This window comes from Cervus elaphus, chromosome 5 (assembly GCF_910594005.1).
Source record: "Cervus elaphus chromosome 5, mCerEla1.1, whole genome shotgun sequence".
Lineage (NCBI taxonomy): Eukaryota > Metazoa > Chordata > Mammalia > Artiodactyla > Cervidae > Cervus > Cervus elaphus.
In genome coordinates this window covers 17,747,526-17,770,011 of record NC_057819.1, presented here as the reverse complement: position 1 = coordinate 17,770,011, position 22,486 = coordinate 17,747,526, and the positions used below count along the sequence as shown (strand labels likewise).

General features: G+C 47.8%; 1 protein-coding gene across 3 annotated transcripts in view; it reads left to right on the top strand.

Moving 5' to 3' along the window:
• Positions 1-22,486, top strand: part of CUX2 (cut like homeobox 2) — a 268,877-nt gene that overhangs the window by 37,133 nt on the left and 209,258 nt on the right. The window contains exons 1-2 of one of the 3 annotated variants that reach the window (XM_043901849.1): positions 5,379-5,501; positions 7,505-7,601. The exons of the other annotated variants lie outside the window; for them this stretch is intronic. Of the exons in view, the coding sequence (XP_043757784.1) occupies positions 7,584-7,601 (18 nt within the window). The 5' untranslated portion in view covers positions 5,379-5,501; positions 7,505-7,583. Of the gene's footprint in view, positions 1-5,378; positions 5,502-7,504; positions 7,602-22,486 lie in introns of those variants that run through there. 3 annotated transcript variants of the gene reach the window in all.

The window sequence follows — 22,486 nt, the reverse complement described above, 5'->3', positions numbered from 1 at the left end:
TGCCTGCAATCAGAAATACCCTCCAAAACAGTTCTGCCTATGCAGTGTTCTGGGAACTCTTGGCCACTCCATTCTCCATGGCCAGGTTTCTACAAGGTGAACCAGACACGTGCCACATCTGCCACCCGGCCTGGTACTGACCTGCCCGGTGGTGCAGGGTGTTCCCTGTTGTTTGAAAAACATCGTGCAGAGGAGCAGGGGACAGGGAGGCCACACGGTGTGCCTGGACACAGCTCTGGGCAGAATTGCAATGACTGCAGGGTTTTTCTGCTGGAGCTTTTGGAGGGGGGCTGGGCAGTGCCCCAGCCACGGTTGTGTCAGTCAACTACCCAGAGAAATAAGCCCCCACGTGGAGCATCAGGAGATGTGGGCTGTTCCTTCCCTCCGGGTTGCAGATTCTCTTCAGAGAAGCCCTTGGGGACTCCCTGGCAGGCACAAGTCACCTGCCCACCTCGCTAGTCACATGTAAGCTCAGCAAGTCTGGCTCATTGAGAATGGATTTTGCCTACTCTTTAAACATGGCCCACAGACTCCCACAAAGTCCTTTACAGCTTCCTGAGCCCACCACACCTGCTGACATTCAGCACAGTTCTCCCCCCTCATCCTTGATCTCAAAAAAGATCATCTTGAAAAAGATTGTTTTGTGTGCAGTTTACCCAAATGCCACTTTTTCTCATTTTTGCCAGAGTTGCTCTTTTTTCCCCCCCTTCCTTTGATTTCTTTCTTGGATTTGCTCTTGGGTTGGCTTCCTTAAACCAAAATAACTCTCACAATGCATGGGGAGAGCGCTTCCTGTGGGTGAATGACATCTGTATGAAAAGACGGCAAGGCTGCCGATTTCTGTCCTTTGAAGACGCTTGTCAGCCAGTGCGCGGTGGAGTGTCAGACGTCACCCGGGGTGACTGTGGAGACGCCGGCAACAGCTTTTTTCCAGAAAGCCTTCAGCCCAAACTTTGGGCTCTCTGGGGACCCAGGAGCAGCATCCATTTTCTGAAGAGATTAAAGGCGATGCTGGTTGGAGCAGCTGGTATTTTCAACTGCGTTCCCAGCAGGGCCCTGCAGCAGTGCTTTGTAGCTCACCTGCTCTGCCTTTCCTGGTTCAACTCCGTTCCCTTCTTTCCTGACTTGTGTGCCTCCTCGGGGGTCTGGTAGCTCCAGGCAGACCCCTGAGAGGAGAGGAGAAGGGGTGCTGACATGGCATCGTGGCTCTCCTATGGGAGATTGGGGGGAAATCTCATGTTTAAGAATGTAGCTCTGGTGGGGACATACAGTTTTTCAAGGCAGGAGCCTGCTGTGCCCCCCTTTGCCTGGCAGAGTAGTAAAGCTATCCTTTTCTACTTCACCCCTGCCCCCGCTGCCCCAAAAAAAGAATTTAACTCTAGAGTCAGGCCTGGTCTGAGTTCGTATCTCAGCTTTGCCATCCTCACTGGGCTAATTCCTCAATTCTCTGAGCCTCCCAGTTTTCCTGTCTGTCCAGTGGGGCCACCGGGTTTAGTGAAGCCAGTACAGGTAAAGCGCGGCCTTGTGTGCCGCCTGGCACATAGCAAGTGTTCAGTGAAGTTTAGCTGCTGCGCACCTCTCCAGATTTACCCTGGCTGACCCTCCTGGATGGCCCATCATCGCTCTTTAAGACTTTCTGGTTGATAGTCCCTCTACCCCAAAGTTGGTCAAAATAAAACCTGATTTATTTATGTAGTGATGGTTTTTCCGGTAGTCATGTACGGATGTGAGAGTTGGATCACAAAGAAGGCTGAGTGCCAAAGAATTGATACTTTCGAGTCGTGGTGCTGGAGAAGACTCGTGAGAGTCCCCTGGACTGCAAGGAGATCAAACCAATCAATCCTAAAGGAGATCAACCCTGAATACTCATTGGAAGGACTGATGCTGAAGCTCCAATACTTTGGCCACCTGATGTGAAGAGTCAATTCATTGGAAAAGACCCTGATGCTGGGAAAGATTGAAGGCAAAAGGAGAAGGGGGTGGCAGAAGATGAGATGGTTAGATAGCATCACTGACTCAATGGACTTGAGTTTGAGCAAGCTCCAGGAGATGGTGGAGGGCAGAGAAGCCTGGCATGCTGCAGTCCATGGGGTCACAAAGAGACACAACGTCGTAGCGACTAAACAACAGCAAATTTTGTTCTTACTGTGTCTATGTTTCTGTCAAAAGCAAGTCCCCTGACACCCTTCCCCCAGCCTCTTTACCCCTATACATTTTTGTTTCCTCTGTCCATCCTTCTGTCATAGTACAGTGCTGACTGCAATATCTAATTCGGGGAATGGCAAACTTCCATGAGCATGGGGGCAGGCAGATGACACCAGTGATGGGTTCAGCCCCGGCTAAGCAGGAGGAAGTTTTATAAGGGAGCAGGAGTGCCAGACAGCTGGGGATATCTGGCCCTGCAGCAGGGGTTTCAAATTGTTTAAAACGCTGGGCTGGACAGATGAAATACCTGACTGCTGGCTGACTGTGGCCCAGACCTGGGTTATAGTTCCATCTGCTCCCTGCCCTCACCAAGACTGTGACCTCCTTGAGGGCAAAGATGCCCCTCCCACGTCCCCCCACTGCCACCCCAAGGGCCCCATTCTGGGGATGGCACATGGCAGGGGTCAGCAAATTTCTGATGAGTAAACAGCATATGCTGTTGACCTACTCATTTATTTAAGAAAAAAATAAAGTATGTTCAGTGTAGAAATTGTAGGAAGAACACATAAGCAAAAAGAAGAAAATGAAAATCACCTGTTTGTGAGATAAATCTGTATCATGATTTCTTTAGATTTTTTTTTTTATAACAAACATACAGAAAAGGTCATGGGTCATACATGTTCAGCTCAATGACTTGTCACAAACATGGAACCATCACTCAGATTAAGAAATAGAACTCCCCTGCCCCCTGCCCCAGAAGCCCCGTCTAGCCACTGCCAGCCATGCCCCAGAGTGACCCATCCTGACTCCTAACAGCACGTGTTAGTTTTCGCTGTTTGTGAACTTCATGTGAAAGGAATCACCCAGCATGTGCTCTTTTCTGCATGGCTTCTTTCACTAACATTATGTTCTTGAGATTCATCCACATTGTTGTGTGTAGCTGCAGTTCATTCATTCTCGTTCTCATCTAGCATTCTATTGTGTGAGGAGACCACAATTTATTCATCCATTCTCCTGTTGATGGGCATTTGGGTGGCTTCCAATTTGGGGCTCCTACTAACGGCACTTCTAGGAACTTTGGTGCCTGAATGTCTCCTGGTTGAACTGGTGCATGTGTTTTTCTTGAGTATAAATCAAAGTTTCTAGATATTGACACAGCTGACATGTGGGTCTGGATGATTCTTTGTGGTGGGGGCTGTCCTGGGCATTGGAGGATGCTGAGTATCATCCCTGGCCTCTGCCCACTAGGTGCCAGTTGTGGCAATCAAAAGGGTGCCCAGTGTCCCCTCAGGGGTGGGCAGAATCGCCTCTGGTGGAGACCCATAGTTTATACCAAGGAATGGATTGCTGGGTTATAGCAATTAACCCAGCAATTGCTGGAATTAATTGGGAATTATTTGCATAGCTTCAGTATAGTATATGCCAGCATTTTTCCCAAAGTGGTTGTTTCAGTTTATACGTCTGCCAACTGTGTGTGACCTAACAATTTCTAATACCTGTATTATAATTAATATATAAATTTTATGTAATGAAATCAGATGTAAGTATTATTCCACCTTATAATAGGTTGCATGAGTTAAGTCTTTTGTATCTTTTATTATTTATTTTTCCATTAGAGAACAGTAAGATGATTAAATCTGTACTTGCCTCTGGAATCTAACTTTCATTCAATCCCTGGCTCTGCCTCTGTCTAGCCATGTGGCTTTGACTGAGTGACTTCACTTATTTGTGCCTCAGTTTCCTCTTTTGTCAAACAGGAACAATAATACTGGCCTCCATTGTTGGAAGATTACACTAATTCATTAGTGTGAGGCAGGTGGAAGAGGGCCTGGCACTTGCCAAGTGCTGTGTTGATGACTGCTATCCATTTAGTGGCTATAAATTTTCCCTTGTGTGGTTGAGCTATGGTTTATGTCAGTTCTTTGGTGTGGAATGGTAAATGGTTTTCAGTTTGGGTTGCCAGATTTTGCAAAAACTAAAAAATGGTAATACTTAGTTGCATTTGAATTTCAGATAAACAATTAATTTTTAATCTAAGTATATCCTGTGCAGGGCTTCCCAGGCGACACAGTGCTAAAAAATCTGCCTGCCAATGCAGGAGATATGGATTCAATCCCTGCGTCAGGAAGGTCCCCTGGAGGAGGAAATGGCAACCCACTCCAGTATTCTTGCCTGGAAAATTCCATGGACAGAGGAGCCTGGCGGGCTACAGTCCATGAGGTCGCAAAGAGTCGAACATGATTGAGCACGAACACCCGGTCCAGGGTATGCCCCTGCAGGGACTTTCCTGGTGGTCTGGTGGTTAAGAATCTGCCTTCCAGTACAGGGGGTGTGGGTGTGAGCCCTGGTTGAGGAACTAAGATCCCACACGCTGTGGGGCAACTATACCCAAGTGCCGCAAACTACAGAGCCCACGTGCTTTGGAGCCTGCACGCCACCGTGAAGATCCTGTGTGCCCCAGCAAAGACCTGGCACAACCATACATAAATAAATATTTTTTAAAGTATATTCTGTGCAATATTTGATGTTTTTATACTTAAAAAAAATTGTTGTTTATCTGAATTCAAATTGATCCGGTGTCCTGTATTTCATCTAGCCGTCCTCTTTAATTTCGGGTCTTTTCTCTTTTGAGCATCCCAGTGATTAGCATTCTGGAAGCTGCATCTTTGCACACAGATATGGTTTCCCAAACTTGGCTTCTCAACTGAATCACCTGAGGGCTTGTTAAAGGGCAGAATCCTGGTCCCACCCTCCATCTCCTGAAACCCAGTCCCCAAGGCTGGGTTGAGTCTGAATTTTTAACCAAGGCCCCAGGTGAGCCTGGACTTTAGAGTAAACTTCTGCTTAGCGATGTTTACGATGTTCTGTGTGGAAGGAAGGTGGGGCAGAGAAAATGCTTCCTTGCTGCTCCCTGTCTGGTCAGCTGTCTCCTGCAGGGGAAAAGAAAGGTTTGGCCTTGACTGACCTTTCCTGGGACACTTCTGCCCGAGGCCTCCAGCCTGGGCAGGGGACTGAGGGGGCGTCTCCACTTCCGGCTACCCCTCAGCCCAGCTCAGAGCCCGCCCCAGCTTTACAGGAAGCAGAGCTGAACTTTGGCAGCGGGAGAGAAAGGTGGGGGGATTGGGCACCAGGACCAGCTCCATTGATTTCTGTCTGCACTTCTTGGAAGCCCTGTCATGAGGAAAACAGGCAGCGGGTAAACAGTAGACGGCAGCCCCAGCAGCAGGGCGGGCCTGGCTGGCCTGAAAACCTGTCTCAGCTCCAAGTGTCTGCTAGATTCTGACTGTCGCTGTTGGGGGCACCGGTGCCCCTTGGGCTCAGGCCTGAGGCCTCCTGAGACTCCACCATCTGTCCAGGTAAGGTCCGACCTGGCCAAGGGGCAGGACCTGGATTCAGAACTGCACCCCTTGCCATGACCCTGCCAGACCAGAGCCTCAGGGACTCATGGACCATTCATTCCGTTTCCCACGGGCCTTCAGAGGATGCCAGGCCAGGTCTGAGGGCAGGAGGAGGTGTCCACCACCAGCTCCTGACCCTGCCCTCAGCCTGGCGTGCAGCAGCTGCTCTCCCCAACTTTGGAGGACAGCTCTGATTTCTTTTTCATCCCAGCTGCTGCTGGGCACTCGAGAGCCGCCAGGCCGCAGCCATCTGGGCAGGCCGACCCTGTCTGCTCAACTCAAAGCCACGAAATTACAGCTCAGACAAGATCAATATGATCACGTCCTGGGGCCTTCAGAGGATGCTTTTGCTTTGAGAAGAGGTCAGAAGGGGTCTTAGATTTATAAATATATTATTATTTAAGAGAGGATTCCTGGTGGTCTGTAAGAGTTTGTTGGCTGGGGAAACAGCCTCTCTCTGGCCTCCTGGATGCTCTCTGGAACAGAGCCAAAGTGTCCAGGCTGCCTAGGCGGGGGTGGGCTGGGGGCCTATCCTAGCGACAAGGGGCTCTTCAGAGTTTGGGTTTGGTTCTGGAGAGGGAGATGTTCACCTTCCTTGTAGGTCCATTTGGTGCTGACAGCTTGTGCTGGACACATGTTTTCTGGAAAAGAACTCATCAAGCAAATATGTTTAACTAGGGCTCCATTTTTCTTCCTTTCATTAAGTGCTTGTTGTAGCCTGGGCATTGTTCTAATTATTGTTGCTGAGAGAATAGTATTGTTATGAAACCAGATGGGGGCCTTGTCTTTTGGAATTTATATTGTCATTTTTTTACCCTTACTAGTGAGGAACCCAGGAATCAGAGAGGTAGAGTGGCTCGCTCAGGACCACTCAGCAAGAGGCCCCTGCCAGGTTCAGTTCTCACTGGTCAGTGAACAAAGTAACCTCCTTGATTAAGTGGGAAACTGAGTCTGAATAATAATGATGCTGATAACTAGCGTTAATTGGGGCTTACTGTTGCCAGGAACTGCACTAATAAGTGAATTCCATGAGATCTGTCATCTTACTGTCATCTCATCTTTTTGAAGTTTTGAAAGCTGAAGTTTAGAGAGATGAATTCACTTTCCCAAAGTTAGAAAGCCAGCAAGTGGCAGGGCTTGAAGTTTAACCCAGGACCTGGGCCTTCTCAAGCTTAAACATATTTTATAGGCACTTTCTGGGCTTCCCACTAAGCCTGATGTGCTGGTGAGGAAGGTCACATTTGCTAGTTATATGAAGGTCCAGCATTTGGGTTGGGATAGTGCAGTTGAGGAGCATGCTGAATTCACTACTAACACCCGGCGTAATAATAGCAATAATATTAACAACAAAAACAACAGATTCCATTTGCTGAGCATTTGAGTAATTCCCATGTGCCTTCCTTATAAAGGGCTTCCTTGATAGGTCAGTTGGTAAAGAATTCGCCTGCAATGCAGGAGACCCTGGTTTGATCCCTGGGTTGGGAAGATCCCCTAGAGAAGGGAAAGGCTACCCGCTCCAGTATTCTGGCCTGGAGAATTCAATGGTCCATGGGGTCCATGGAGTCGCTAAGAGTCTGACATGACTGAACAACTTTCACTTTCTTATAAAGGTTACCTTAAAATACATAGCTGGATTTAAAATACATGGCTGTTTTGTTATTCCCATTTGGCGGGTGAGAAATTGAGTCATTTTCTCAAACTCACATAGCCAGGAAATACAGAGCTGAGATTGGAACCTTATTTGCCTGCGTGGCCCATAGAGCCTTGCTGGTTCTCCCAGCAGCTGCTTCGAGGAGCCCATGATGGTATCTACTCTGCGGGGGTCTGCTTGTTCCGAACATGGAAGTGACTTGCCTCAGTCCCCTTTGTCAAGTGGTCCAGATGTCTTCTCCCAGTTTGCTATCTTCTTCCAGCCCTGCCTGGGACTCTTACATTTTCCCTTGTAAATCCTTTCTAATCAGGTCAACTGTGGAACACGGGCCCCCAAATGACGCCAGGTACAGCCTTTGCTGCTGCTGGATTTCCTGCTTGCTTAGCAATATGGAAACTTTGGCGTGGGTATGTGTCCTTTTAAAAAATCCTTTATTTGCTCTGCTCTTGTTTTTATAAGATATGGCTCTTAATGAAGCTTTAATTCAAGGTCAAAGAGTCCAGAAGTTGGTGAGAGAGTCCATGGCCCCTGTGGGTCCTGCTAGACATATAAACAGCCAATGGCTGGCTTTTTTCATCTCCTCCTTTAAACAGTCCCATTGCAACAGAGCTCTTCCTTGCACGAGGAGGTAAAATATTTGAATTGACTGTATTGCCTGTTCCTAACTGTTTGCAAAATGTAGCCAGGCCCCCCTTGTCTTTGTTTATTTTTTCCTTTTCTGTAGTTCAAAGAAAATAATTTATTAACTTGGGAATTAGGGATAATATCATTCCCCAGGCCTGCAGCTCCCTGAGGCCTGGGCTATCCTGCCTGCCCTGCTTGGGAAGTTGAGATAGGCTTTTCCGTCAAAGGCACAGCCATGGCAAAGCCCAGGTGGCAGGGCTAATGTATTCGCAGTCATGATACGAAAAACCCGAGTGTCTGGAACCCAGCCCCTGGGGACCGGCGGGGCCACGCCATCGACCTGAACCCACTGGACTGCGCCCTCGTCTAAATCCATCAGGCTCGCCAGCCCTGGTCTTGGACCACTGAATAATTTACGGTCCTGCAGAGCGGCAAGCAGCAGGTCACTGGAGTTCATGGGTTAATAACAGGTTTGGTTTTCGATGTCAGCAGCTCTCTTGATAACGTATGAAAGAATCCTATTCTGTTGATTAGATTTTGAAATGGATCAATTTTTAATCAGCCAAACACCTGACTCACTCAATAAGAGTTGCATTGTGGAGACAGGATGGAGGCCGGCTTTATTTACACGAGTGTTTGTTTTTTGGGGGCCATACGCAAATTCCCACCCAGGTCCCTCCTCCTGGAAGAATTGACCGGATTATCTCCCACCTCAAATGGCAGCCTTTGATTCACCTTCTGATTAGTTGGGAAATCCATGGATCTGTTTAAGAGATAAGAACAGCAGCTAAAGGTTTGATTTAGTCATCCGTGGTTATTGATGGGAAAAGCATTTATTTGCCAATGGAGAAATTTTGCTTAATGTAACAGCACGGAAGATAGGAGGACAAAAGGAGTCCTGGCAATAACTGGGGGCCGGGGTGGGGGGAGCTGGTGGCAGAGGTGTTTTACCACTGGGGGTGGCTGAGGTTTTCAGCCCTACCCTCTATGAGATTTTCAAAACAATAGTATGAAAGTGGGCCAGGAAGCAGATTGAATGCATGGAAGGTTCATTGTGAAGGGTGTTGCTTCTGGTCATTTTCTTCATTCACTGAACAGTTGAGCCCACGCTGTGTGCCAGGTACTGCACTGGGTGTCAGGGATGAAGCTGTTACTGAGACAGGATTCCTGCCTGCAAAGAGGATACATTCTGGTCTAGGGGAGGAGGAGGCAGGCAGTGAAGGAAAAACAAGGCATGTAATTATGAAACATGCAAAGCCTTGTGAGAAAACGCTGAGGAAAAATAACAAGAACGTTGCATTTCAATGGTGATCAAGGAAAGTCTGTCTTGAGTAAAGAGAAATCAGAAATGGGAACAGAGCACCAGGTAGGAGGGGCAATAAGGGTTAAGGCCTGTAGACTTGTGTGCTGGAGGAACCAGATAAGGACACGTGGTGGATGGATGGGTGACTGGAGGGAGGGAGATAGAAGAGGAGACTGGACAGGTAAACAGGGGCTGCGTTAGGTGGGAGGAAGACTGGGTTTATCTGCAGTGCCGTGGGGAGCTCTAGAAAGGGTCTGAGCAAAGCAGTGGCTTGTTCAAGTTTTACATTAGAAAAGGTCAAGCTGAGGTTAGTGGACTGTAGGAAATGCGGTCTGTTGTAGCCATCCAGTCAGTGGTAATGAGGGCATGAACTAGGGACACAGAGTGGGGAGAAGGGGTCAGATTCAGCAATTCTGGTCTGTGGCCAGGTGGCTAAGGAAGAGGAAATGGTGCTTGGGCCAGCTGGGGCCCCAGCCTGGCCACATGAGGCTTGTAGCCCAAGTTGGTGGTGGCCCGGTCCCAGGGAGAGTGGAGGGGTTCTCTGTGGTAGAAACCTTGCTTGTCTGTGAACTGGTCTTCCAGACTTCCCTTCCGACTGGAACAGCTAGAAACAGGATAGCACAGAAGTTGGGTACTTGGGCTGAGAAATTAGATAGATGTGAGGGCTTCCAGTGTGAACACTGCCTTTTGCAAGCCAGTGACCTCAGACAAATTGCTCTTTGCACATACAAGCAAGTGAGAATAATTGTTGGTATAGAACTTTCCAGAAGAACTCATAAGAAATTGCTAACAGTAGTTGGTTTCCCCTGGCATGGGCACATGGGCTGAGTGGGAGATTCATTTTCTCCTCTATACCATCTCGTAACCTCTAAGTTTATGCCACAGACATGTGGTGCTTGGTCAGAATTGTCGTGCTATTTGTGATGCGCTGTGACATTCGCCGGATGGACCTACAGTGGCATTTGGAGCAATGACTGGTGTTCCCACCGCCTCTTTTACAGATAAGACTCGGAGAGGGCTTGTCACTTGCCTGCAGTCACATAGTTGTACCTGGTGACTTTAGCCCCTTCTCAGGCCCCAACACCTCTCTTCCCCGCTCAGCCCCTCTTACCTGTTGCTATTGATTGAAGTGTAGATTTGGTCAGTCTTTGAGAGAAGCTGGATTTTCCTGACACGAGTAGCAATTTCTCATTCCCCAGTGCTCTGCTCCAGGAACCATCGATTGGGCAGCTTTATTTATTAGCTTAATCGCTGCACATCCCTCAGCGACACTGTTCTTGCACTTGCATTGTTGGGGAGGCAGAAGGGCCTACATGCACACCTGTGTGTGCGCTCAAGCCTGGGAGTGTCCATGTGGATTTGGGACCATGTAGGAGGAAGCCTGACTCACTTCCCATCTCTCCTAGGTGACAGGCAGGCTCTCACAAGCATCTTAATTTAGACACAAGTCATTGCTCACCGAGGGATCTCAATGGAAAGAACTATCTGACCTAGTGCCAGAAGTCCTTGATGGTAGTCCTGGCACATCCACTTGCTTGCTGTGTGACCTTTAGCCAGCCTGTTCTCTGGGCCTCAGTTCTTCATCTGTAAAATGGAACTGATGGTTATCTCTGGCCTTGTTGCTTTTCTCTCTTCTCACATGTCAGCATAATATGCTTCTTCACTTTAGTCTTCACTCAAAAGTTACCTTGTCAGGGAGGCCTTCTCTGGCTACCCTAAGTAAAATTTCACTATACACACACACAGACACACAAACAGACACACCATTCTTCTCTTCCATGCTGTATATTTTTTTCTTCCTTAGCACTTAACATGCTCTTAGCTATTTACCTTGTTTATTGGTTTTTTGCTTTTAAAATAGTTGCCCCAGCAGTGCAGAGATTTTTTTGTCTCTTCTGCTTGCTGCTGTCTTCCTAGCAGCTAAAATGGGGCTTGACACGTAGTAGGTGCTCAGCAAATATCTGTTGAAGGAATGAATGAAATAAATCAGTGTGAGGCCCTCAGCACAGTGCCTGGTACATAGTAAGCACTCAACAAACTGCTGATAAGTTTTTCCTCACCTTTAAAATGGAGACACTGTTGATAATAGCTATCACAGAGTTGCTGTGAAGATCCAGTGATGTGGAGGTTGAGTTCTTGGTACAACTCCCAACACAGTAATTCTTCAATAGATAAGACCTATTATAGTTGTATTATAAGTATTAAATGAATAATAAAGATGCCTTGGTAATGGCAGCATTTTTGAGAAGTGGATTTAGTGTCTGGGACCCGACAACCAGCCCTAACCACCCTGTGATCAGTCCTGATTAGCTGCTGCAGTTGTGGGGTCACCAGGGGTCATGATCCTGCAGTTTGCCTTTGGCTATCATCTGCTTAGAGAGTCTGGCCAAGGTTTGCAAATACCCTCCTGGATTCTCACTTTCTCAAGGAGGTATCCCAAATTGTTCCAAGCAAAGTTCATGTGATTTCATTTTTTTAAAAAAACTATGGAAAGTGTTCTTTAAGAAGAGAAAGACCGATGATCCTTATTGTCCTGGGGAAACCTCCTCAGCACATGGTTATGTGGCTAAAAACTGAAGCTGAGCAGCACACAGTGCGTAATTTCCTTTTGTTTTTTTTTATATATAATTTCTGTAAATCAGAACAAGCAGAGCCTCCCCAGCCAGATGAATGAGACTTGTTCATGCTTAGACCTGGGTCTTGAGCTTTATCGCTAGAGTCTGTGAAGAACCCCATCCAGGACTCTTAGTTGCAAGCCACAGAAACTGACTCAGCCTCACAGCAAGACTCTTGAAGGAGGGACTTTTCTACCCACAAGAAGAAGATTCTGATGCTGGCTTGCCAAAAAAGCACAGCACATGTTCATGGCACTTGAGAGGGAGTGGGATGGGATGGGTCAGGGATCCCCAAATGGAAATGAGGGGCGATTACTGGATGCAATGAGAATTCATTCTGGGGTCATGGCCATTCTCTGTGTAACCTGAGGCAGAGGCAAAAGCAGATGAACAGACACTGATGCCCGTCTCTTGGGACTTTGCAGTGTCCTCTGACAAGCTTTCGCTTGCTGGCGATGTGTCTTTGTTCCCTGGGGGCTTCTGTCCACAACCTTAAGACCACTTCCTGAGAGGGGGCAGGCCAGAAGTGCTGAGTAACTCTCGGGATCAGCCCTCAGTCTCAGGAGGTATGTCTACACATTCCAGCTCCCTCAGTCCTGAGTGGAAGAGTTCCTAGGTCTCTTCTGCATTTTCTTTGGGTAGTGGAGATTATAGGTGATTTTTGTGTTTGGCTTTCTTCAGGAGGTTTTTAGGTTTCCAGCTTGGAGGAGAATGCTTTATCTTGTCATTTGAAATCAACCTGCCGCACAGGAGCAGGACTGCCCCGGGCAGGCTGGGGGCATCTGTACTGGGACTGCAGGTGGCTTGGTAGCATCTTTGTCTCTGCTTACATTGTGGACGGAGCAGTTCAGGCTTCTGCATCAAGCTGAGGTGAAGCGAAAAGAGAAAAGAGGGAAAGTGGAAACCACAGTACATTGTAGGGCAAAAATAAAGGGATTGGAAGCAGTCCAAATAAAAGGCTGGTGGCCTGAACTGGTTGCATCTGGGGCATTTCCGGATTTGAAACTTCAGCGGGCAGAAGTGTTTGAGCACCTCCTGTGGGGGCACGTCCTGTGCGTTGTAGGATGTTAAGCAGCATCCCTGGCCTCTGCCCACCAAATTGCCAGCTGCCTCCACCCTAAGTGTGGCAGTCAGTAACGTCTCCAGATGTTCCCAGGTATCCCCTGGGGGACGCAGTTAACCCCAGATGAGAACCACTGTGTCAGATTGGGTGGGAACAGGGAGCAGCCAGCATGCTGGTGATTAGTGATGCAGCCCGGAAAAAGGGCAGGAATGAGGAAGGAGGGCGCAGGTGTGAGAGGCCTTTGAGAACAAGAACCAGAAGGCCAGGGAATTAGAAGGTCAAGGAGATGATGGAGGGGAGAGATGTTGGATCCTGGACTTCTAAGGGATAGTGTCCAAGGCTCAGGAGCTGACCAGCCCATGGGACTGGAGCAGATGGGAAAGGAAGCAGAACCCTTTGGAGTGAAGGGGGTTCACTCATTGAGCCTGGGGGGCCCCTAGGCTCAGTGCATCTTGTGATATCTCCAGGGCTTAACTCAAAGAGAGACCTTGGTAAGGGGAGGGTGTTGTTTTTGAATGAATGAATGAGTTAATAAATAAGCCAAATGGGCATTTTTTCTAAAAAAAGACTGAGATTCATGAACCTAAGAAACCATTTTTCTCTGTTATTTAATGAGCACCTACTATGTGCGCAAAGGTGGGTCCTGGGCACCTATAAAATTATAGCACAGAGGAGGAGGGGTCACTGAACAAGCAAATAGATAATATATGATTACAGATGGCACTCTGTGCCAGAAGGGGAATTCTTGTGTTGGGAGCCAGGTTTGAGGGTGAGGCCCAGCAACCACTCCAGCTGCTGTCAGCAGGGCAGCCCACATTTGGTCCAGAGAACATACTCATTCAAGAGGACTTTGGTGGGGACAGGGGGACAGGCCACCCTTTGACACAGAAGAACAGGGAGAGCAGACCAGACAACAGGGCAATTTCATTGAATACTGAAGTGAGGATAATCAGGGAAGGCTTCTCTGAGGAGGTGACATTTGAGCCAGGAATGGAAAGTTGAGTAGACTTTTGTGAGGGAAGAGCAGAGGCATCATGACTGTGCTTGACAGAGGTTGGGGTTTATGGAGCAGATAGAGCCTTGACTCACTTCCTTAAACCTTACACATAAGTACAGCTTCCCTCCAGGCCTCGAATAGTGAGGACCTAACTGATGAGGTGGGGTGGTTGGTAGCGTCTGGGGTAGTGGCCATCCCCACAAGCCTGATACAAAGGTTGTCTGCTCCCTTTTCTCCTGTTCCTGCCCAGTCCCTGTTCCAGGGGAGCAGGTTGGGAGGCCCACAGATGCCCTCCCCAGCCGCACACCTTAGCAGCTGGCAACCTGTGGATATTTTGTGAGTGTGAGTTCAGTTTCTTCACTGCATCACTGGATAGAGCAAACTTAACTTTTTCTTTATTTTTTAAGGCCAATTAAAAAAAAAAAAATTCTTTTTTTCCAGAGCAGGCCACCAGCTATTACGGAAATAGTAAACAGGAATCAGTGCCAGGGCATAAGTGGTCGGTTTTAATTAGAACATTAAAGTATTTTAACGCTTACACTTTATATTTTTGTGAACTTGATTATATAGCATTTTAAATACCTGTGAACGTTTTAAGGACTCTCAGCAATGAATTATTTGCAGTTTCACAGGAAACTTCTATTTTAAAAGCAAAATGGTATGAGAGTGGCTCCAAAGGCTTGGCAGCGGTGACTGCACTGTATAATGAGGAACCACGTGGTGGGTGGGTGGGCAGATGGCCTGCTGGGCCTGCCGTCACCCAGGTTCCCTGATGACCCCCTTCTGGAAAGGCTCCTGCTGGGTGGAAAGGATTTAGGGAGTTCTCAAGGTATAGTCAGGGTCCCCACGCCTCCCCACTCCCAGTCCTGAGGATTCTTCTGGAAGGCAGTTGAGGGGTGTCTCTCCATCTTTTTCACCCTTTGCCACTGAAGCATCTTCAGGAGGCTCCTGGTTTCAGCTTTTACCCACTCTGGGCTTCTCCCTACCCAGCATCCAAAGAGGGCATCTTGAAACACAAATCAGTGTCATTGTCCAATTGCTCAGAAGCCTCCCAGGGGAACGTCGGTGTCTACATCAGAGTCACCAGGCCATGGGCAACGAGACCTAGCCCTGTCTTTTCCTCATGTCACCACAGCGCAGACACATGGGCCTTCTCATCATCCTTCTAGCTCTTAATGTTTATTGAGCATCTGCTATGTGCCAGGCATTGTTCTGGAGGCCAGTGATTCCCTGCTTCGTGGAGCTTCCCCCCTAGTAGGGGAGACAGGTGCTGGCGAAACAAATGAATACCAGGTGTGAGAGGAGGGGAAGGAAAGTAAACCAGGGCAGAGGATGGGATTGTTGGGGGGGTGGGGGGTTGCTGCTTTTGATGGGGGGAATGAAGACAGTTTTCTCTCAAGAGGTGATGTTTAAAGACCTGAATGAAGTGAGGGAACAGGCCAGTGGTGTGCTGGAGTTAGCTTGGCAGTCTCACAAGAGAGCCCGTTGTACCCATCTGCTCCCAGCTCCTTGTTCAGTGATAACGTGGTCGGTAGCTTTCAGCCAGGGTCGGAGTATTTACTCCATGGAAATTGGCAAATGCAACCGATTCGAGCTTTCTTTCCAGAGATCTGGTTGTTAAGCATTTACCAGCACACATCTGGAGCAGGTCATGCAGAAGGCCATGGGAGGGAGTTCTGGGCATTCCCTGAAGGGGAAATACATAGGGAAAATTTGAAACATCTTGAAAGAGAATAAGGATGGGACCAAGTGAGTGAGAAGGGAAGCGTGAGAGAAGATAAAGCTAGAGACTTCCCTGAATGCATCTAGTTTCTGAAATCCTCTAGGCTTGTTTTTGCCCCCAGAATCTGTGCACATGCCGTTCCTTCTCCCCTGGCTGGTTCCTTCAGCTCCTTTGTCCCCACAGAGAAGCTTTCTCTGACCATTTTGCTAAATCATGTTTTCCTCCTTTATTCTTCTATCAACACCCTTTGGTTCTCTTCCCAGCATTTGTCTCAATTTGTAATTGTGTATCCGGTTGTTTATTGTGTTGGGGTCTATCTACCCCCACTGAAAGGTAAGGTTTGAGAAATGTTGTTGCTCCCCTCTGTCTCCCCACCTTCGAACAAGGGCCTGCACAAAATAGATGCTCAGTTCCTTGTTGTCAAGTGAGGGAATGTTGATAGAAATCCTTTTCTGTGCCAGGCATTGGTTTGGGAGATGTCTTACCACATGAGATCAGAAATTGAGGAACAGAAGTGCAGATGGAGAAGCCAGAGGTTCCTGGCTTGTGCCCAGCCTTTTTCCAGCAGCATAATTCCTGGGTTCCTTCTTCTTAACCCAGAAGCAACACAGCAGCATGTTGGGGCCTCTCTGACAATGCGCACAGTAATCGTCCCCTAGCTTCCAGTCCCCTTGTCGGTGAGCAAAAACAACCTTTCTGCAACTGCTGAAGATATTGGTGACATTGGAGGTTAAATATTCCTACTATATCATGGCTGGCATTTTTATTGTCACAAGAGCAATGGATGTCAGGAGTTCAGGACTTAAGATGAAGTTTATCTCATGAGAGAGGAAATGCTGAGTCCACTGGCATCTGGAATCGGGTGGCCAAAGGTGCATTGAGGACGGAAACACTGTGATCACAGGGAATGAGTTCAGCTGACCTGATTATTTCTTTTTATAACGATGAGAGCTTACAACGTATCGATTGAGGTGATCAGCATTTAGGTCTTTCATAGTTAGTAAGAAACTGTTCAATTTATATTGGAAACCATCACTGCCCAGGGCCTTTAATGAGGTATGTGGTGCCCAGGAGAAGAAGACAGTTAACATCACAGAAGTGGGTGCAGGACCAAGAGAGGAAGAATGCTCCTTTTTTAGGCCATCAAATCACTTTCCTCTGCCCTGCTCAGTGGTATGTAGGCCCTTCTGCAAGTTCCTTAGCCTCTTGTAACCTCAGTTTCTTCTTCTGTAAAATGGGCTAGTAGTGCCATTATCTCCAGGAGTAGTTTATGGTTTATGAGGATTAAAAGTGATAATGTGTGTGCAGTAAATATTCTCAGGAAATGTTGCTCACTGTTAATTCAAGCTGTCAGGCGATGGTGTCGGTGCTTCTGAAGGCCATCTGAAATGGGAACATCGTAGGCTCATTTCAGTATGACAGGGAGCTTTCTGAAGAAAACGCCCTGAGTGAAGAGTTGCCACAGGGTGTTCTGGCTCCTTGACTTGTCGCTTCATCTTCAGGCGGTGCAGGTTTAACCAGAAGATAATGCATTTTCCTTGAGAAAATGCACTCAAGTGTTTAACACTTGACCTAACTCATGGGAGCATGTGCTAATTTTATCATTAATCAGAGAATTCTATCCATTTCTGTATGTATTGCTGTAGAGTGGACTTCACTCCAAGTTGTCTGCACAATTATTCAGTTCTGTGTTACCTGAGAGGGTAGGGGCCTTTGTCAGCCTCTTTTGCTGTTCTGTCCTCAGCACCTAGAACAGCTCCTGCACATGGTAGGTGCTCAATAAATATTGGTTGAATCAATGAAATTATATGTCTGTAGGGGTTTAAAAATATTTAATATTTCCCCTGGGAAAGGCCATATCCCAGAGAAATGGAAACTTAAGTTCACACAAAAGCCTGCACATAAATGTTCACGGCAGCAGTATTCATAACAGCCCCAAAGTGAAAGTAACCCAGATGTTCTTCAACTGGTCAGTGGTTGAACAAACTATGGTGGGTCCCTACCATGGAACACTACTCAGCAAGAAAATACACCATACACGGTACACTAACAACTTGGATAAATCTTGAAGGAATTATGCTGAGTAAAAAAAGCCAGTCTCAAAAAAGATGACATACTAGATGATTCCATTTATATAGCATCCTTGAGAAGACAGAAATGGATAACAGACGAGGCATGGGAACAGGGAGGGAGGGAGGTGTGATTATGAAAGGGCAGTGCGAGGGCCCCTTATGGTGATAGAAATGGTGTGTGTGTTGACTGTATCAGTGTCAGTGCCTTAGTTGTGATTTTGTGTTGCTACTTTGTGAGTTATTACCAAGGGGAAAAGTGGATGAAAGGTATGGGAGCTCTCTCTGCATTCTTTGTTATAGCTGCATTAGTCTACAATTATCTCACAATAAGAAGTTCAGTGTTAAAAAATGAGGGACTGAAAGCCCTTCATTAATTATGAGAGATACAATGGGCTGAACCCTTATTCTGTGATACATTAACTCAGGTTTACACAGCAGCTTCATGAAGTAGCTGGATGTGACGTCACTGTTTTATGGGTCCCTCGTGCAGTCACCTGATGTCTGACCCCTTAGGTGGGCACCGCAGGTGACTGCTAAAGTGAGTGACAACTCGGTAGGGCAGAGGTGGCTGAGAGTAAGCCTAGGCTTCCCACCTGGCTGCTCCTAAGTGGCCTGCTGACCTCAGGAGTCACGACCCCCTCCCCTCCCTACTCCTTAGGCTTTTGCGAGGACATTGAAGTGTTGGTTTCTTTATACCCATTTTACAGGTGGGGGGACTGAAGCATGGAATGGAAAAGGAACTGGGGTTGTTGCAGGTGGAGGGGTGGTCCTTCCTACCTCTAGCATCCTATGGTGGTGATTATAGTTCCTTTGACTTGTCTTGCCCAGCTGCTGATTTCAGGGCAATGTGGCACAGGTTCTGTGATGAGGTCCGCGGTGCTGAGATGGAGTCCTTGCCCTGCAAATCTCCAGACTGTGGCCTGAGGCGAGTGATTTCTCTTTTCCAAGCCTCACTTTCCTCATCTGAGAAATGGGGATAATGAGGACTAAATAAGAAAAACTGACAACACTTTGCAAGAAACAAAAATCGCTGGCAGCATCTGAGGTTTGATAGGAAACTCTTACCTAACTGCCCTGATATTCAGAGCTCTGAGCAGAGTATGTTGAAAGGAGCAAAGCCCCTTCCTGAGTTATATGCCCTGACATGGCTTCTTGGGGCATGTGATCTCCCACACTCGAGTTCTGCTTACCTCTTGGTTTCCTGAGCAGGATGGTGTGTGCTGTAATAGAGGACATCCAGAGGGGCTGGGAGGTTTTCTGCTGCAGACAGCACCTAAGCTGAGAGCTGAAAGATGACTAGGCTTTGCTAGGTGAGTGGGAGGCAGAGGATAGAAGGACATTCCAGGGAGAGGGAACAACAGGTGCAAAGGCTCAGAGGTTAGCGCAGGTGCATTTGGGGAACTGAAACCAGGACGGTAATACTTGAACGTTAAACAAGCGTAAAGCAGAACCCAGTCACTGTGGCCCTCCATCTCTTTTTCTGTTAAGACAGAGTAGGCTAGAGGGATTCCAGGGAGATTTGTAAGTGAGTGAGGAATTGGACTTCATCTTGAGGGTGATGGAGAGCCATGGAGGGTTTTGAGCAGAGGAGTGGTGCAGATAGACTTACATTTGAGAAAAGTAGTTCTGGGTGGTGTGTGGAGCAGAGCAGGGCAGAGGTGAGCCCCAAGTGGAGGCTGCTACAGCATCTTGGTGAGCAATCACCGGGACTGGAGCAGAGTTGTGGGAGTGGACTTGTACAGAAGTGGGTGAATTTAGGACATTGGTGAATATCTGGTGTGGAAGGGACAGAACTTGGCAAGGGGCCCAAAGAGGGAGCATCTTGAGTAAGCTCGATTTCTGATTTGGGTTCTAGGCTGGACCACATGAGGGAGGCCCCTTTACCTCTCATGCTTTCCTCTGTAACTTGGGATGGTTTCCACGTTCCCCATCTCTTGGGTCCAGGGAGGGTCAAATGGAAAGCTTCCTGAGCCGGCACCTCAGAGTGAACAGCAGAACCCCCAAACTCCCACCCCCACTCAGAGCTCATGAAAATTCCCAGGGGGACAAGGCACCGGGCGTTAAAGATATAACTCCCTTATTTTGTCCAGTGGTGTTTCAAAGATGCCACAGTCTAATCTGTTTAACACAGATACTGTCTACTGGTTTTCTTTCCTTTTAATTGTAGAAGACTGGTTTGGGGTTCTCCTCCCTTCTCTCACTTATCTCAGAAGAGGTGCTGAGAAACAGTGCCATCGCCAAACTGAAGTTTCCAGAACAAGCATCGGTATTTATGGAGCTGTGTACCACAGCCTCTCTATGTGTTACTGCCTTCTTCATCTTCTGGGTTAGAGGCACGGGTGATGGAGTCCAACAAACTGGGGTCTGTACCTGGCTGTGCCGTGTCCTAGCTAATTGGAGCCACTCCCAGCCTCAGTTTGCACACCTGTCGCCAAAGGAGTCCCTGAGCCCACTCCAGCCAGAGGCAAGGCGACTGGGTACAGTGCTGATACCGAGAATGGCCTCAGGAAGAGGCAATTGGCAATAAATAATTCTGGGAGATTGGCCTCGGTGTTACTGTTCAGGGGAAGGAAGTGATATTTACAGCCTGAAGGCTGCCAAGGTAAATTTCCTGACTCAGCCATGCCCTTTTCACGAAGGTCTGGAGGAGACATAGCTGGGGTCATTGCTGGCCAAGGTCAAGTGTAACTGGATGGCCTGTACTCCCAGTCCAGCCCCTTCAGTACAGGGGGAAACTCCATGGGGAGTTTCTGTACCCCCATCAAGGGGTACAGGACTGGACCACCTCATCTCAGTTGTCCAACTGGGGCCCATTTTGATTTTTCACCCCAGCCTGCCTGGAACTTTCCAAAAGCCCAGATAATTGTCACTCATGGTTCTGTGTAATTTTCATAGAATAGCACTGGATTAGTTTCCTAAGGCTGCTGTGACAAATTACCAGCAACTAGCTTAAAACAACAAAAATTTACTGTTTCACAGTTCTGGAGGCCAGAAATCTGAAATCAAGGTATCAGCAGGGCCGTACTCCCTCTAAAGGCTCTAAGAGCTTTCGATGATGCCCAGCGGTCCTTGGTGTTCCTTGGCTTGCAGCTTTGTCACTCCAGTTTCAGCCTTCATTGTCACACAGTTGTCCTCTCTCTGTGTGTCCTCTTCTTTTGAGGACAGTAGTCCTTGGATTTGGGGCTCACCCTAATCCAATATGATTTCATCTTTCTATTAATAATTACATCTGCAAAAACCCTGTTTCTCAGTAAGGTCGTAATCAGAGGTTCTGGCCATAGTCTGGACATGACTCTGTGCATGAGGATGGGGAACACTGCCCTATTCAACTCAGTACCAGCCTTTTTAGAAAATGTTGCAAGCACATGTCCTTATCACTCTGAGCTTTGTTAGGAGTTCTTTGGGGTTGTGGAAAGGGGGTGTGGGGCTGACTCCCCCAAAACATGGGCAGGAAAATGGGCTCCAAGTGTTACTCCTAAATGCTACCGGAAGAAAACTGAGACTTGAAGTCTTTACTGTGGTTGAGAGGAGAAGCAAAGCTTTCTGAGCAGGGCTGAGCTGAGGTCTGGGGTGGTGGTTTCCTTGGTCCTTGACAACTTGCTCTTCCCTGAGCCTCAGTGCTTCTCTCTATAAGTTGGGGATAATATCAGCAGCACCTTCACTGGTTGTGAAGACATCACATAAGGATTTTAGTGCTCAAGACTTGTGAGTCCAGGGTCTCGTCGTTTGGACAGAGGACCTGGGGCTGAGAGGACATTCCTGGCATGAAGTGCGAGGCTGAGAAGAAGGGCTAATGTGCTGCTGCCCCTGGACAGTGCTCCCTCCTCTCATATCCAGCCTGGGTTCCTGCCAGCGATTGGATTTAGAAGAGTCTGAGCCCATCATAGTAAAACTAATGAATATGTATTTAGAAGCTAATCTTCACAGTGATCCTGTGAATCAGAGACTGCTGCAGTCCCCATTTTACAGAGAAGGAAACTGAGACTCCAGGAGGTTGAAGTTACTTGCCCAGGGGCACATGGCTGTAGGTGGTAGAGCTAGGATTCAAGTGCAGGTATGTCCAAGTCCCGCTTCTCTGGTTCCATCTCCCTTCCTTAGGCTCCTCCATGCCGCGGTTTCCCCATCTGTAAAGTGGCATCTTCTCTGAGTGCCTGACGCCAGCAGAACAGTGCTGAGTACGAAGCCCAGAGCGTTACATAAACCCTGGTTTGCCCACGAGGGTGTCTCAGCTTCCATCTCCTGTCCCTCACACCACAGCGACTTGAGATTTTTACATAGACGGGAACTGTGTGTGGGGTGGTGAGCAAGTGAATGTGTGTGTGTGTGTGTGTGTGTGTGTGTGTGTGTTTGCAACAAATATTTTATAATAGACAAGCCTTGTCTGCCACTTCTAAAAGTAGTTAAAAAAAAAACCCACTTTGACAAAAGTAAAAATAACCCAAAGCCTGAGTCACCAAAGTCACTGAACTCAGCCGGAAGGGGCTCCTCTGAGCTGTGACTACTTCTGCCTGCCCAGGGGCAGTGGGGCAGCGGCCAGAAGTTTCGGGGATGGACACGTGGGCTTTCAGGGGGAAAGTCCTAATGGTTAGTTTGTGGGTGTAATGACTGTCCATCCACTTTTTTTTTTTTTCCCTATAGGAGGAAATGTCTCCTAAAAAATGCTCCTTATTCTCTCTTAAAAGTGACTTGACAATTGATAATTTTGCCCTAGTGACGGGCACCTCAGAGCTTTTATTTCTTGGAGGCCAAACATTGATGTTGTGTGAAATGGGAGCTTGGTGGAGCCTTTGTGCGGATCTCAAGCTTCCTGAAAAATTTATTTACTGTGACTGTGATCTGCAGGAGCGAATTGATGTTTATCTATAGTCGTTCTCGCCAGCCAGGAGGGGAAAAAA